A 14,933-nucleotide genomic window follows, 5' to 3' on the forward strand; every position below is an offset into this window, starting at 1 on the left:
GACCACATGTACCCTTGGATCTGGCATGATCCTTCGCACATAAGTAAAGAATCCAACCATAGTCTCACTATAGTAGTCAAAGTTACCAGAGTAAAGCAATGTATGGTTGAGAATGAGCCCTCTTGTATGAAGTGAGTGACAAAGCATATTGTTCCATTTATCGTGAAGAAAATCCCATGACGTACATGAGATTTCCCTCCTTACCCGGTGTCTCACAAAGTGTTAGGATAGATTCATTGTGACTTCATCCATGGCCTCATATAGGTAGGTTATGATGGGCTTTTCAATATTAACCAAGAAATATTTATTAAAGTTTCATTAAAAGAAAAACCCTCCCTTCCTAAATCCCATAAGGATTCTCTAGAAACAAGTGAAGGTACAACCTATCCCCTAGGTTTGTTTTTAATGGTATTAGCATACCATTCTATAAAAGCAAACATTTTCCTCCAATGTAATTGAAAATTAAGAATGGATTGACGTTGATAGGGTGACAGTACAACACAACAAATTTCTATTATTTGTGATGTCATCATGAGGGAATGATCATAAATGGTTTGGTGATGCTCATATTCTCCTCATTTCCTCCTCAACATCTCCAATATTAAATCAATGCAACATATAAAGAAACAAATAATATGGGTTGTCTCTTCATTATCAATTTGTGAAGTGCCACATAATCAATACCTTAGTAGTTATGTCTTGAAGAACATGCTCCACACCTATATTTCTGTTGAATTTATCCAACAAATTACACAAAAAGGAGCATCCTCAAAATATTTTATTAACAAATCAACACTTAAAAAGTGAAGGTCAATAGCTAAGGTAAATGTAAGTTAGTATACAAACACTACCCCTAAAATACATTTCCCTTGGACAACTAAGTTTCAGATTTCAGATGTCACAGAATATAAAATTTCCAATGTCAAAGACAAGTCAAGCTCCACATCTTCTGTATTAAAAATGGTCTTGTTTCAATCAATAGCTGGTTGTAGATTGGTGCAATTATTATGACAACAAATCAATCCAAATCACTCTCTTGGCTCTGCATGGCCTTCAAACCTCTTAGCTTCTGCATCAAAGTACACAATAAAGTAGTTTCCTAGAGGTTGAATTATGAGGTCTATTAGAGTACCAATATTTCATAGTTCTTAGTGATCTAAGCTAATTATGACCTAAGTTCTTGCAACAAGGTTATAAACCAGCAAGAAGAATTTCATCTGGCATTATTTTACATATAGCTTTGTCCATGACGCCCAAAATCCATTAGATTACCCTCTAACACAAATCAAATATTACGTTTTTGTTGGAAAATAAATCAATCTCAATCAATATCTTGGCTCTCCATGGCCTTCAAAATTCTTAGTGTCTACATCAAAGTACACAATGAGATAAATATCCTAGGCCATTGAAACATATCCATACCAATCTTCTCGATAGGCTGTAGAAAGGATTCAATCTTTGAAGGCATTGCTTAACTGGGAGTTATGCAATCCCCTACAAACCCAGTAGTTAAACCACTGTAAGGGGCCATTCTATCAGACTCAGAAGATGCCATAGGATCTATATCTGAAATATGATGAAAAGAGATCCCATTCCATGCAGAAGCAAGTAAGTCTTTAGAGTCCCTAACAATACCCAAGTAGCAGAATTTAGTACGCAAATGGGAAAAATATATCCTAAAAAATTATGGTTCCTAAATATGTGTTGTACATAAAGCATTTTATATGCATATGGGTATTGGATGAAGGGGAATGATGTGCGGTGTAAACCAAGTGTTTTCTTGATGTGGTTAGACAACACTTCCTATTGTTTCCTTGGTGTTAATCTTAGTGAATATTCCATCTCTGGTCGAATCAAGGAATAACCTTATTTGGGTTGATTTCTAATCAAAGAATAATGACATTTGATTAGGACAGTAACAATTTTTCTAATTTGTAGATAGATAAATAGTCATTCTCAAGTTTCTAACAAGTATTTAAGTACTTTAAGCAATGAGTTCATGATATTTTCCCTTTTGATCATGAGCCACAATGGAACTTGTTCTTTTACCTCTAACGTGCCCCACAAACATTGTATGTAGGTATTCAACCATAATTTTCTATGTTGTCATATAGTTCTCCAAAATGCTACGCTTATTGAAACTCAAGCCACAACTTTTGTCATCAAACTTATATAATCTAATTCTTATTAGTCATGTATTAGTCTTGGGTTCATGGATTTTTGTATGCACCTCATTGTTGTAGAATGTTCATATCCACAATATTGGGTTTGGCTATGTTTTATTTCGTGAATGGGAGTTATGCTAGGGAATGCAGTTAGGGAAGGAATTTTGAAACTATGGATATGCAATATTTTTTGTAGCATTTGTGGAGATGTGTTGTACATAAAGCATTTTTTGTGCATAAGGATATTGGTTGAAGGGGAATGATGTGTGGTGTAAACAAAGTATTTTTTTGATGTGGTTGGAGAACACTTCCCATTCTTTCCTTGGTGTTAATATTATTGAATATTGCATCTCTGGTTGAATTAAGGAAGGACCTTATTTGGGTTTATTTATCAGAAAACAATAATGGCATTTGATTAGTACAGTAACATGTTTTCTAACTTGTAGATAGGGAAATCATCATTCTCAATTTTCTAACTAGTATTTAAGTACTTTAAGCAATCAGTTCATGACCTTTTCCCTTTTGATCATGGGTCATAATGGAACTTATTCTTTTACCTTTAACATGCCCCAGACTACTTGTATCCTCTCTCCTTCAAATATCAAATACGTGATCTTCGTGGTGACGGGAAAACTTCAACATACATGTTTCTCTACTTAAACCTCTCCCCTCATACAATATTAATGGAAAAGAACATCATACAATCCCTAGGGACATCCCCTTGAGACTAGAAAAGCACTAGTTAAAAAAGAGATACATCCAAAGAGGATTTACTTGTCTGGAGTTGGTCCACAATTCTATTGGTGCAGATTAACAAGCATAGACGCAAAAGAAAATAGAAAATTCATCACAAATGGTGATAGGACAATTCATGTTGATTCTTTAAGAAATAAGATAGAAGGGAAAAAAAATATCTAACTTGTAAATTGATACAATATCAAAATAAATATACCAATGAATAAGCCAATGATGATACCGAAAGAGGGAGAAGGAGGAGATGTTCTACTTTAACCACATTCAATATGGAGTTGACTGGCTACAATGACTCATATTTAGCAGGTTGCATTGATGACAGGTGAGCTTCCTCTCGCTCCTCTAATGAGCCAACTAATGCCCATGAACCATGTAATGTCTTCAAACATGGACTAGTCCTAAAACGTAAATCGCCCACAATGGGCCATTACTGTTTTTTCGTTTTTGGCCAATCGAACGTCCATTTCAATTAGAAATTCACATTTGAAAATGAGGGATCTAAAATCAAGATTGCCTTTTTATCAGAATAGTCAAGAGCAGGTCGACTGACTTTCTAAATCTTGGTTACAACCAAATAAAAGGAACTCACCATTCAAAAACTATAGAATGGCATGTACAATTAACACTAAGAAATGAATTTACATCTCAAGTTCAAAACATGGTGGTTGTTTTTGCTGCTATAAAACCCTCTATAGATGAAGAAATCACTGACATACCTAACTATACCTAATCCAACTGAAAATTCAGGGAAAATGAATGGTTTATTTTTATCAACGGACCTAGAGTAGGGTTACCAGGTATCATGGTCACAGTCGTGGTCGTGGTCATGGGATTCTTCATCGTCGTTACTGAAGACATAAGAGGTGGATGATGAGGAGGAGAGGTATGGTAGATATTTGAATGTCGAAGGAATGGTGTTAAGGTTAGAGATAACAGAGTCTAAGTCACAGTCATCATCCAAGTGTAGGGAGTCCTAAATGCGACACTTGAGAGAACCGAACATCATGTTGGGTTCATGCATCAACAAATGAAGAAAATTGGTTGAGGTTCCACCACTATCATCATCAATTAGGAAATTTTCCACCTTGCCATCACTATCACAGGTGAAGTCCGACAGAATGGCACACATAGTAGTTCGTTCGTTGAGCCTATGGATAGGCATAAATGGAAACAACTTCCCAATTTCCCAGAAGTTAGGAATTAACTTGAATATTGACATATTTATGTGACACATGGCGGGCCCTTTTGCGACAGGAAAAGATATGACATCCACATCTCGTCTACAGTGGCTAACAATTTCTTAGGAAAATTGTCCACCAGAGGCTTCAGATCCATTCCAGCCACAACTGCAGATACAAAGTCCTTTTTTTCATGCACATACACAACATCAAACACTAGAAGAGAATGGTGTGAAACTAGAGCTCTGCCACATTCACTGCATGTGATGAGATGGTTTACCCCTTCCTGGTTGTAGGCCACATGAACTTCCTTGACCATAGTCGCTGCATATGCTTCCAAACTATAAGCAACAAACATATCAGATCAAGAACACTTGGTACCTTCATAATCAATACCAAGCCCTCCTCCAATGTCACTAATATTCATATTGGTTCCCAACTTAACAAAATCACAATATATATACATCACTTTGCTCACACCATCATTAAGAACTAAATGCATGGATCTAAGACATACTATGTTCTCAAAGATTTGATGATACTCGAAAATCAGACGCCGCTTTTCATAATGAAAACAATTTTGGAGTTGGAGTTGGGTTTTGAAGCCAAGGCAGAGGAGAGGCTCTCCAACCTGTTGTGTCTAATGGTTCAAGAACTATTACCTTTCAATTTCAAGTTTCCAGAGACTGGAAATATTTGTATCAACAAAAGGTGGCACATGTTGGAGGTGTTGTACTATTGTATTGTCCCTTGTTCTGACAATAAAGTTCCAATTCAATTTGATGAAGGAAAGGATGCTCCTTATCCAGCGGACATGTCAGCCATTACTCCAACTCTAATTGAGGAAAAATATGATTCACTTGATCTAGCGGATAGTTTAACCATTAAAGAAGCCTTCAGTATGCCCTATCAAACTCTTTCTTCTATGAACATTGGCACTGCTGAATTTCTCACGTTGTTACTTCAGCGAGCGTTGAACTGGAAGCCTTCACAATTTTTGATGAAGTTTCCCTTTCTTCTTATACTGAGTATGTTTAAAAGGCTTGAAAGAGATGCAGTGGGAACTGAGGAAGAATCATCTATTAAGATCATAAAACCCTCTCCACATGAATTGAATATTCCTTCTGTGGCTGATTTACATTTGGCGGGAGTGAAATTCTCTCCTACTGATGGCGATATCAGCACAATAAAATATGATGAGAAAACGACCATACTTTACCTCCCCAGAGTAAATTTAGACAGTAACACAGAGGTTATCCTGAGAAATATGGTGGCATTCAAAGCTTCTGTTGCGCCTGGTGCCTTGAGTTGTTGTAGACAGTCGTAACAATAACAAACTTAATATAATTGCCTATGATGATCCGACGATGAAAATATTTTTAGTTGTCTAAAACATCAAATCAATAGTGCAAGATAGTACAGTGTGAAACATAAGGGAGTTCATTTTAGACAGAAACACCTTATGGCATAAAAATTGCCTTGCAATTTCACATCACAAAAAGTACATCCTAATTGTTAAACTATGAATTCACAAAGTGTGAGACATCAATTGCAATGTCTTGACATCTGACATGATATAAATTAACAAACTCTTTAATATATTAAATTATATCTTTTATTAAATGATATAAACTAACAAACTCTTTAATCTATGTTATTTCACATCCAATGGAGCAACGTACTTCCACGTCGTTCATAAGCTAGTTGTTATTAGGGGCTATGGATTCTACGAGAAAGAGAGCCTTGTATTGAAGGGAAAAACTTTGGAAGACCTGAAGTTGACACTGACATTACAACAATATTCTGAAAGTATAATGAGTAGCAGGTCAAGACACGATGCAGTGTGTGGTTTCCAGGATTCCAAGTAGCCTTGTTTATAACTAGGGGACTGGGTTTGTATGCATTCCATATTCATTGTAAGGGGCAATATTCAATTATTTATATGATAAATTTAGTGTTGATGGATAAGTTTTGTCCATGAATGCGGGGTTTTTGAATATTGGAACACTTCAGGTCTCGGTGTTTCTCATTTTTGGCCCTCTCCTGCACTTTGGTATTTTGGTACATCTAGAATATTGTCCTAGCTAGGGTTATCCACACTTCCTATCCCACATGAGACCATATCATGGTCTACTGGAGGTTTTCCCCCTCATCCTCGCCGAACATGTTTAACATCCTTACATCTGAATATTTTCATGTTGTCATAATTTTCCTCATAGATATCTAAATCCTTTATTGTATCATTTGTAACCAATTGAAAACATTTTTCCAGATACCATATGCCTCTGTGGATTGAAATCCTTAAGATTGTCTTCCCTACATCACAACAAGACCATGGATCGTGTCTAGATACCACTAATTAATCAACACTCTAGCAGAAGTGGATAGACACTTTCACCATTTCCAAACCTTGCAAAAATTTTGGTTTCAGATGTTGTAATCGATGGTGGACGTTCTTGGGATGTTGTTTTTGTTGTTGTTGTTGCACGGGATGATACTTCCTCTTTATTTCATAGATGCACTTTGGGTCCTTCTTTCATAGAATGTAACTAGAGATGAAAGGGTGGCGCACGTTTTCTGGTGGACCATACCAGAATTGAACTCATTTCTCTCTATTTTTTATCATTTCAAATTTTTTGGCATTGCTTTTCTGGGAGGTTGTTGGATGATTTTTTCAAGGCAATATAATTCTGCCACCCTAAGGTAATTACTCCCTGGTGACCCTTTGTCATATCATCCATATTTTCGAACATTCCAGTTGATGAGGGGTTGGTATTATGGGACTTTTCCTTCTATCTACATTAACTTACCAAATTGGGAAATGGATCGGCAGTAGAGTGGCTACGGATATATGTGTCATGGGTGCTACGTGTTGACCATTTTTTCACTTGATGGGACTTGGACCCTTGTGGAATCCTTCCCGAGGTATTTTTTAAACTTGTACTTTTCATCTCTATCAACCATATGTCCCAGCTGGGGATTTCATCTACCTCCTTGTCATACCTACCTCTCACACCTGTACCTTTCTACCTACTCTACCCCTTCACGTTGGATCAGTCACCCTACCCCATTGATTCCACCTAGGGGACTACGGACCTATCATATATTTGCATATCGGACAACTCAGAACATGAGGCATTCATTAGAGCCACTTTGGAGGTTGAATTAGCACATCCAACTGGCCCTTCTCCAACATTATAGATAGCTAAGCGAAATTCCCATCTCGCTCCCCATTTGGTCACCCATATGTCAACAGAGAGACATGCAGCATCATTACTACCGAATACGAAGAATAATCTAATACAGTTGGCTAAGGGGGACCTTCCAATTGCCTCACGTCCTAATATGAGACATCAACACCATGGGATCAGAACATCTCCTCAGACACAATTTCTAAGCTTTGGGTATGATTTCCTCTTGGACCAGGTGATCAGCCTACAGAAAAGAGAACTTGTGGGGCGCTGTTACTACTCGGGTTTACAGGAAGAAGAGATGCGTACATCGATTTCAACACAGTGGAAAGCGCTCCTTGGTTACACTCTTACAGTCAGAAAACTTGTGAACTCTTAGTTCATCGTCCACTTCTTACACTAGGAGGACTTGGAAAAAATCCTCAAATTGTCGTGTGTTCGAGAACGTGGTGTTTTGTCACTTCAACCCTGGTATGTTAGTTTTAACCCTCTTAGGGACACCCCTCACAATAATCTGATTTGGGTGAAGCTTCCTGGACTTCCCATTGAATTATGGACCAAAAGGGTGTTTATAGACATTGGAAATGAAATTGGTAAATTCATATATGTGGATCCAAAGTGCTTAGGGGCTAGGGACAAAATGGTAGTTTAGATTTTGATAGATTGTGGCTTCACTGGGGACCTTCCTACACATATAGATCTGGTTTAGGACAAAATCCATATACATTAGAGACTGGATTTTTGGTGTATACCATTTCGATGTTTAGCTTTCCACCATATAGGTCATCTTATGGCACAATTCTCTCAAAGATATTAGAAAAAAGGCATTGTGGGTGGTGGGGCTCGGGTTTATGACGGCGTTGGACAGTGCCTTATAGAACATCGTGGATGAGGTATTGATGTACAAAGTCGAATATTTCTCACAGATCGACAACAGTTTTCAGGTACCTCTCTGTTGACGGTGTTGGACCCACCAATATGTCAAGGAGATCTCCCCGGTAATAAGTCCCAACTAGACCTCAAATTGTTTGGAGTAGGATTCCCAACAGTGCATAGTAAAGTAGCACCTTCGCTGCGGTAGTGCACAAAGGTAAGTAATATAGCTTTGGCTGGAAGCAAGTGTGTGACCTTGCAGTGAGTCAAGTGAGATTCATGGGGGTTATTCCACACAGAGGGGAAAAGGAAGTGTGTCCCTTAGAAGCCTGTAATAGTACGCAACCTGAAAGGAACACACGAGCAGAAAGACATCACAAGCTAGAAAGTAGAATAGTCCAAAAACCAAAGTGATGGGTTAATCTAACAACACATCTTCAACAAGATTCGTACAATCATATACAAAATAGTTCATACACAAATGCATAAGTTAAATAGCATACATTGCTAAAGCAATGAGAATAGTCCAACTACAATAACAACATATGCATGAAAACATGTTGGCTCAGTTATATTATTATTAAGTGAAAGTTCCATCCATACCTAGACCATTGACAACCACTATCCCCAATAGTGGACCATTACAGTCAACACCACCTACTCCTCCAAAGAAGTATACTTGCTCTACGTTGTGGAGAATCCAAGGCTCATCACAATACTCTCCAAGCCTTCTCTAAGCAATGCGTTGACAAAATATTGGCTTCCAGAACCCTATTCTATGAGTAATGAGGTTCTATTTATAACGAAGGGTGGGGTGACCCTTGACATTCCTCTTTCTGACTCTTCCCTCATGACCCTTCAACTTCTTTACACAACTCATTACATTACATAGTGATTGTTCATGTTCCACTAGTGACACTTGGAATTTCACTTACAACATATTTACAAATAATATACATTTTGTACATGTACCCATGTGAGACAAAATAGGGTAGAGACAACCTAAAATGACAAAAATCTATGACTCTGAAGGTTGGGGAAAGACCAACTCAACAACCTCGACTTGATGCTTCTATTCATGTATTGATGCCAAGCTTGGTACTGCATGATGATGTCCCCAAACTGCTTGGTGGTGTCTTTCTAATAGTGGACTCTTTCCTCCATAGCATCTGGGTATATGGTCTTGGAACTTGTGCCCAACTCATCTTGAAGCATGTGTAACATGGTGTTGACCATAACCGGACCACCAATGTACTTTGAATGTTTTTTGCGCTGATATCCAAGTCATCCATGGTGTCCTCTTTCCTTAGCTGCTCCATGTACCTATCGACCTCCAACTGGACTTGGTTCTTGTGCTTAACTTTGGTGAGGGAACCTGCATCTGTTCACTCTCATCCTCAGTTCTTGGTTGTTCTGGCTTATCAACCTGTATTGGCATTTTTTTCTCTATTATTGCACCTTGACTTTTTTCTTATTCATGTTTTTTCTTCTCAACTATTTTTCTTTCTTAGACTCTTGTTCTTCTTGCTGAGATCTCAGTTCTGCTACCTGCAAGCTCAAATTTTCTCTCTGCCTTCGCTCTGTTGTCTGTGTCCTTTTCTTCCTTTTTCTTCTGCTATCAAAGTTGCCTACATGAAGATTGATCTGCTTTCACTCTGCAGCTTTGTTCTCCCTTTATTATGTCAGCAATTTTCTCCTTCCCTGATCCTGTACTGGATGCTACTTTCGACCATTGTTGTTGGTCTTGTTGCCATGTTAGTGTTGATTCCTTTTCTATAAACAGTTGGGAATCTACATATATTAGCAAGTAAATTGGCCCTTGCTCAACTGCTTCCTGAGTATTTCTTTCAGTGGTCACTCTTGAAACAAATCTCTTTGGTGCCATGGTACAATGACTGCTGGAGAGAAGTGCTTCATGAGTGTGGTACCTGTGGGACAGAAAGGACACTCATGGCAAGAAAACATTAGCTCTTACAAATCTAACTTTACAACATGATCAAGCAGCAACCAAAGCATCTAATGAGAGCAATTGACTGTGGGAACTGCACACTACACAGTCCCAGTAATCAGTGTGTAAGCTTGATGAATGGAACTATGCAATGCACAGTTCAGTATAGGACAGGGCATGGCAGAGACTGTGCATTATGAAGTTTCAATGACCAAGGTGGGAGGCTGGCTCCTGGAACTGCATAGTGCATAGTTCGATCCAACCCACGATAGGCTCTGCGCATTTCTAGAAGCCATGGCAGTGGCCTTGAGCTCCCAAATTGCGCATTCCATGTAGTGAGATGTGAGATCCAGGTAAGAGGAGCCAAGACCTGTTCATAGGGAGTGTGCAAACAAGAAAATCTGAATGATGATGTAAGCATGAGTACATATCTGACTAAGTGTATATGTATGCATGTAAAACAAGTGCAAAAATCAATTAAACAGAAGGAACATAGAGCATTTGAAGGGAGTCGCCGCAACGGCAACCCTTCGTGCAAAAACGGGAAAACTCATGCGACACTTGAGAAAGCAATATATAACTTGAAACAACTCTTCTACAAGCCAAGACAAGTTAAAATTCTAGTGGTCATTAAACAAAGTGAGTGAAACAACACTCTCACAAGCTAAACAAAAAAAAGCGACAGAAAAAGCAACAAAAGGCGATAAAAGAAAAACTCACCCCTAAAAGCGATGACAATGATCTGATGGCTCCTTCATCTCCTAAGGAAGCTAGAGCTTGATGCTCGAATGTATAAGTGACATCTAGAGGTGCCCATTACATAAAGTTGAGAAATATGGAATTCATGACGCGTATGCTTGAGATCAATGAGAACATCGACACTTGGCATAAACTTCTAAAGATGGAAATGTGTCACCTTCGTGAAACTAATAATACATCCCTACTTCATAGGGATGCTTTTCCTCTTAGCTTCTTTCTTTTCGAGAAAACTACCATGCACTGCCTGGAAATATTGTGCATTTCTAGGAAGTACTGGGCAACTCTCTGGTTCATGTACTGAGAAGTTTTTGAGCACAGAAGGTTCTACACAATTTCTAGGCTGAGTGGCTTTGGGATGCCTCTCAAGCTCTACATAACTTCCTAGCTAAAGGAAAGTTGTAAGTTGGCTCTATGCAATTCTGGAGCTGAGTGTCTTAGGTTGTCTCTCATGCTCTACACAGTTTCCCATTTGAAGGCAAGCTGCTAGCTGGGTCTGCGCAATTTTGGAGCTGACGCTCACTGCTGGCTTGAACTGCGCATTTCCTAAGAGCAAGGTTGGTTCCACTCTAGGATTGCACAAATCAGCAAGGCTGGCTTAGAACCAAATTACAACCAAGTCAAGAGATCGGCTTGTGGGTTAGATAGTAAACCAAGTAAGCAAATACAATCCATAAAGCAAAAGATAAATATCAATGAAAACACAAGTACCTTAGTCAATGCGAGATGAGCTGTTGTGATTTAGGAGGGAGGCTCCAAAAATAAGCATAGGAAAAATTTTAGAGAGTGGTTGTCGCCAGTAAAACACTCTCCTTGCACAATCCCCTCATCTCCTAGTTTGATGTCTAAGGAACATCCATCATCCATTTCCCACAATGCTAGACCGTCCTCCCCTCGCACCCCCCCCCCCCCCCAACTTTTTGATTCAACAGACTTAGAAACTATGAATTTGGTTACCTCACCTCCACCGCATGCACATCCCCACATACCCCATCACACTTCCCCTCCTTTGATTCTCAGGAATTTTCCTCCTCCTCTCTCTGCCTCCTTGATGACCCCCATCAATTTGGCTCCTCTACCACATCCTAACCTACTGAAGACTCTTGAGAATCCCTCATGTCCTACAACCTCCCCTCCCCACGGATCCCCACCATCCCCCCAGTCCCTTGTATCATCCCCCATGAACTCGGTGGAAAACGACATAGAATTTCTGCTTGTGAACCCGACATTTGACCTGAAAGCCCTTTCTATACAATGGGAATGTCCTCATACCTCACTGACCATTAGCCCCAAATCGATTCTTAATATCACTGTTAGAAGTTGAGAAAAGAGGGGTAGCAGACATTTTCTAGGGTGGTCCAAATTTAAATCCATCTCTTTCAATGATTCCTCCTCCCTCATTGATATCCCTATTGGTACCTCCTATGCACCTCGAGACCTTAGAGCAATGTTGCCCAACCTCCATGCAACATGACCCTCTACCTTTCCCTCAATATGCGGGGTCTGGGGAACTCACTGGATGACTTAGGGGACTAGATGGTAGACTCTGCATTTTAAATGTAATTTCTCCATATAGGGATCAAGCAACTTTCTAGGACAAATTGGAGTCATCAGATATACTAAAATTTTCATCTCTCATTCTGGCTTGGGGTGGGGTTTTGTTCGAAGGATGGATCCACTTGCGGACAAACTTAAATCGATTTTCAACGATAATGTTCTGATTGACATTCGACCTCATAAAACTGTGCCCACCTAGTACAATGGTAGAGCATGTACACAACATATTTCCAAGAGAATTTATCGATACTTGGTCCATGAAGATATGATTGAGATAATGGGTTTCCAAGAATCTGAGGTCCTAAAATCATTTATATCTTATCACCTGCCCATCACACTTCTATAGAGAAGAGAAGAGACACGACTCGACATGACTTTCAAGTTCAATTGCATTTGGAATTAGGATCCATATTTTAATACCCTGATTTTGGATTTATGGAGACAATATAGGATAGCAGAATATTTCCCCATGTTGGCCATACATGGGAAGCTACATGCCTTAAAATCAGAAATAACAAAATGGGAGCGCAAGAAGAAAATGAACATGATAAAGGATTTAGCTGACATCAAAAAGGAGTTGGAAAAAATTGGTAGGATCTTGGATGTTGGGAATCATTCCCCAAAACTCATAAATAGCATTAAGGAGATGGAGGAAAAGAAGCAAATGATCCTACATATTCAGGAGGTCACACGGCGATTAAAAAGTAGGGAAATATGGCTAAAAGAGGGGGATAGGGAATACTAAATTTTTTCACATGTACGTAAATTATAAGAGGAATGTTAACACCATCTGGAGTACAAAAGATTCAAGTGGTAACATGGTGCATACCTTCTCATAGATTTAGAAGGTGACAATTACTTTTTTTGAAGAGGCATACAAGGCATAGGGGGGATCACGTCCTGAGGACCAGATATGGGAGTCAAAATCCTATCATACCATGTTTGACCAGGCAAAGAATGAGGAATTATACAAGATGGAAAATATGGAGGAGGTACACTTGGTCCTAAAAATATTTGTGAAATATAAATGCCCTGGACGAGATGGATGGATGGTCGAATTCTTCTTGAATTTTCTTGACCTAATTGGCCCAGAATTGGTGCAGATGGTTGAACAATCTAGGATTGGAGGACATATTACGGGAACTATCAACCACACGTTCATAGCTCTTATTCCAAAACATAGTGAAGTGGGATCCTTCACAGAATACAGACCTATATCACTCTGTAATCTGGTTTACAAATTTATTTCTAAGATCATTGCACTTAGAATAAAGTCTACCATGTCCACCTACATTACTCTGGAGCAATATGGTTTTTTACAGGACAGACTGATCCATGATGCGGTTGCCACAACGCAGGAATGCCTACATTCAATTCACACTAATAAATTGGAAGTTATTATCATGAAGGTCGACCTAAAAAAACATATGACTGTGTATACTGGACTTTCCTCTACATCATTCTACATAGGATTGGATTGGAAATGCAAAATATTGAATGAATTATGGCATGTGTTTCATCTGTTCAATACGCAGTCATTATAAATGGTTATCCCACAAATTTTTTGGTGTTGGAAGAGGTCTCTGCCAGGGATGCTCACTATCACCTTTGTTTTTTATTCTAATCATGGATGGCCTCAGCCATAAAATCAAAGTTGTCTGTTTAGAGGACATTTTCCATAGACGCATGGTGGGTCACTACATTCGGGTCTCACACAGTTTTTTCGTGGACAACATTTTGTTATTTGCTATGCTATCCAAGATGAAGTGGGTTACACTCCAACACGTCTTCTATAGGTTTCGCAGTGCATTGGGTCTCATTACTAATACAGATAATTCCTTGTTATTATTTGCGGAGGGGCAACATGAGGACATAAGATATATTGCAGCTCTTTCTGGAGTGGAAACACAACCAATCTGCTCTGGTTTAAAATACTTGGGGTTCAACATTAAGCCAAATGATTATAAAGTCAATGATTGGATGTGGATCACTAACATATTTCACAAAAAGATCACTATGTGGGAACATCAGTGTCTCACTCTCGGTGGCAGAGTCACTCTCACACAGTCGGTCCTACAACAATTTGCAGTATATTGGGCATATCTCTTCTGTCTACCTACCACGATTATAAGGAAAATAAATGGTATTATGGAAAATTTTATATGGGCTGGCTCTGGTAAAATTTTCAAATTCCACCTCATTAAATTAGATAAGCTCACAATACCAAAGAGATTAGGAGGATGGGGAATATTGGAACTAAAGTTCTTTGGTTGGGCTCTCCTAACTAAATATTTATGGAGCGGTTTCTTTGGTAAGTTCTTGTGGGGAGAAATCATTAGATCGAAATACTTAAGTGGCATAAAGGTCAGACACTGGATGAAGGATGACCTAATTGGGAAATCGAAAGGATCCACCATCTGGAAAAAATGTAACAAGATTAAGATTCGGCTCATTAAGCGAGCATGTTGGACCTTTGGCTCAGGGAAGGAGATCATTATTGGTATATATCGTA

The 14,933-nt window shown here is 38.9% G+C and overlaps 1 protein-coding gene across 1 annotated transcript in view; it reads left to right on the plus strand.

The window, feature by feature from the left end:
* Positions 1-4,592: 4,592 nt before the first annotated feature.
* The window catches only part of LOC149175636 (polyadenylate-binding protein, cytoplasmic and nuclear-like), a 28,421-nt gene continuing 18,080 nt past the window's right edge, over positions 4,593-14,933 (plus strand). Inside the window, 1 exon segment of the mRNA XM_089421187.1 lies at positions 4,593-5,394. Coding sequence (XP_089277313.1) covers positions 4,593-5,394 — 802 coding nt within the window.

Source organism: Pinus tabuliformis, chromosome 4_1, assembly GCF_031772625.1.
Source record: "Pinus tabuliformis cultivar Carrire ecotype Pingquan chromosome 4_1, CPIR1, whole genome shotgun sequence".
Lineage (NCBI taxonomy): Eukaryota > Viridiplantae > Streptophyta > Pinopsida > Pinales > Pinaceae > Pinus > Pinus tabuliformis.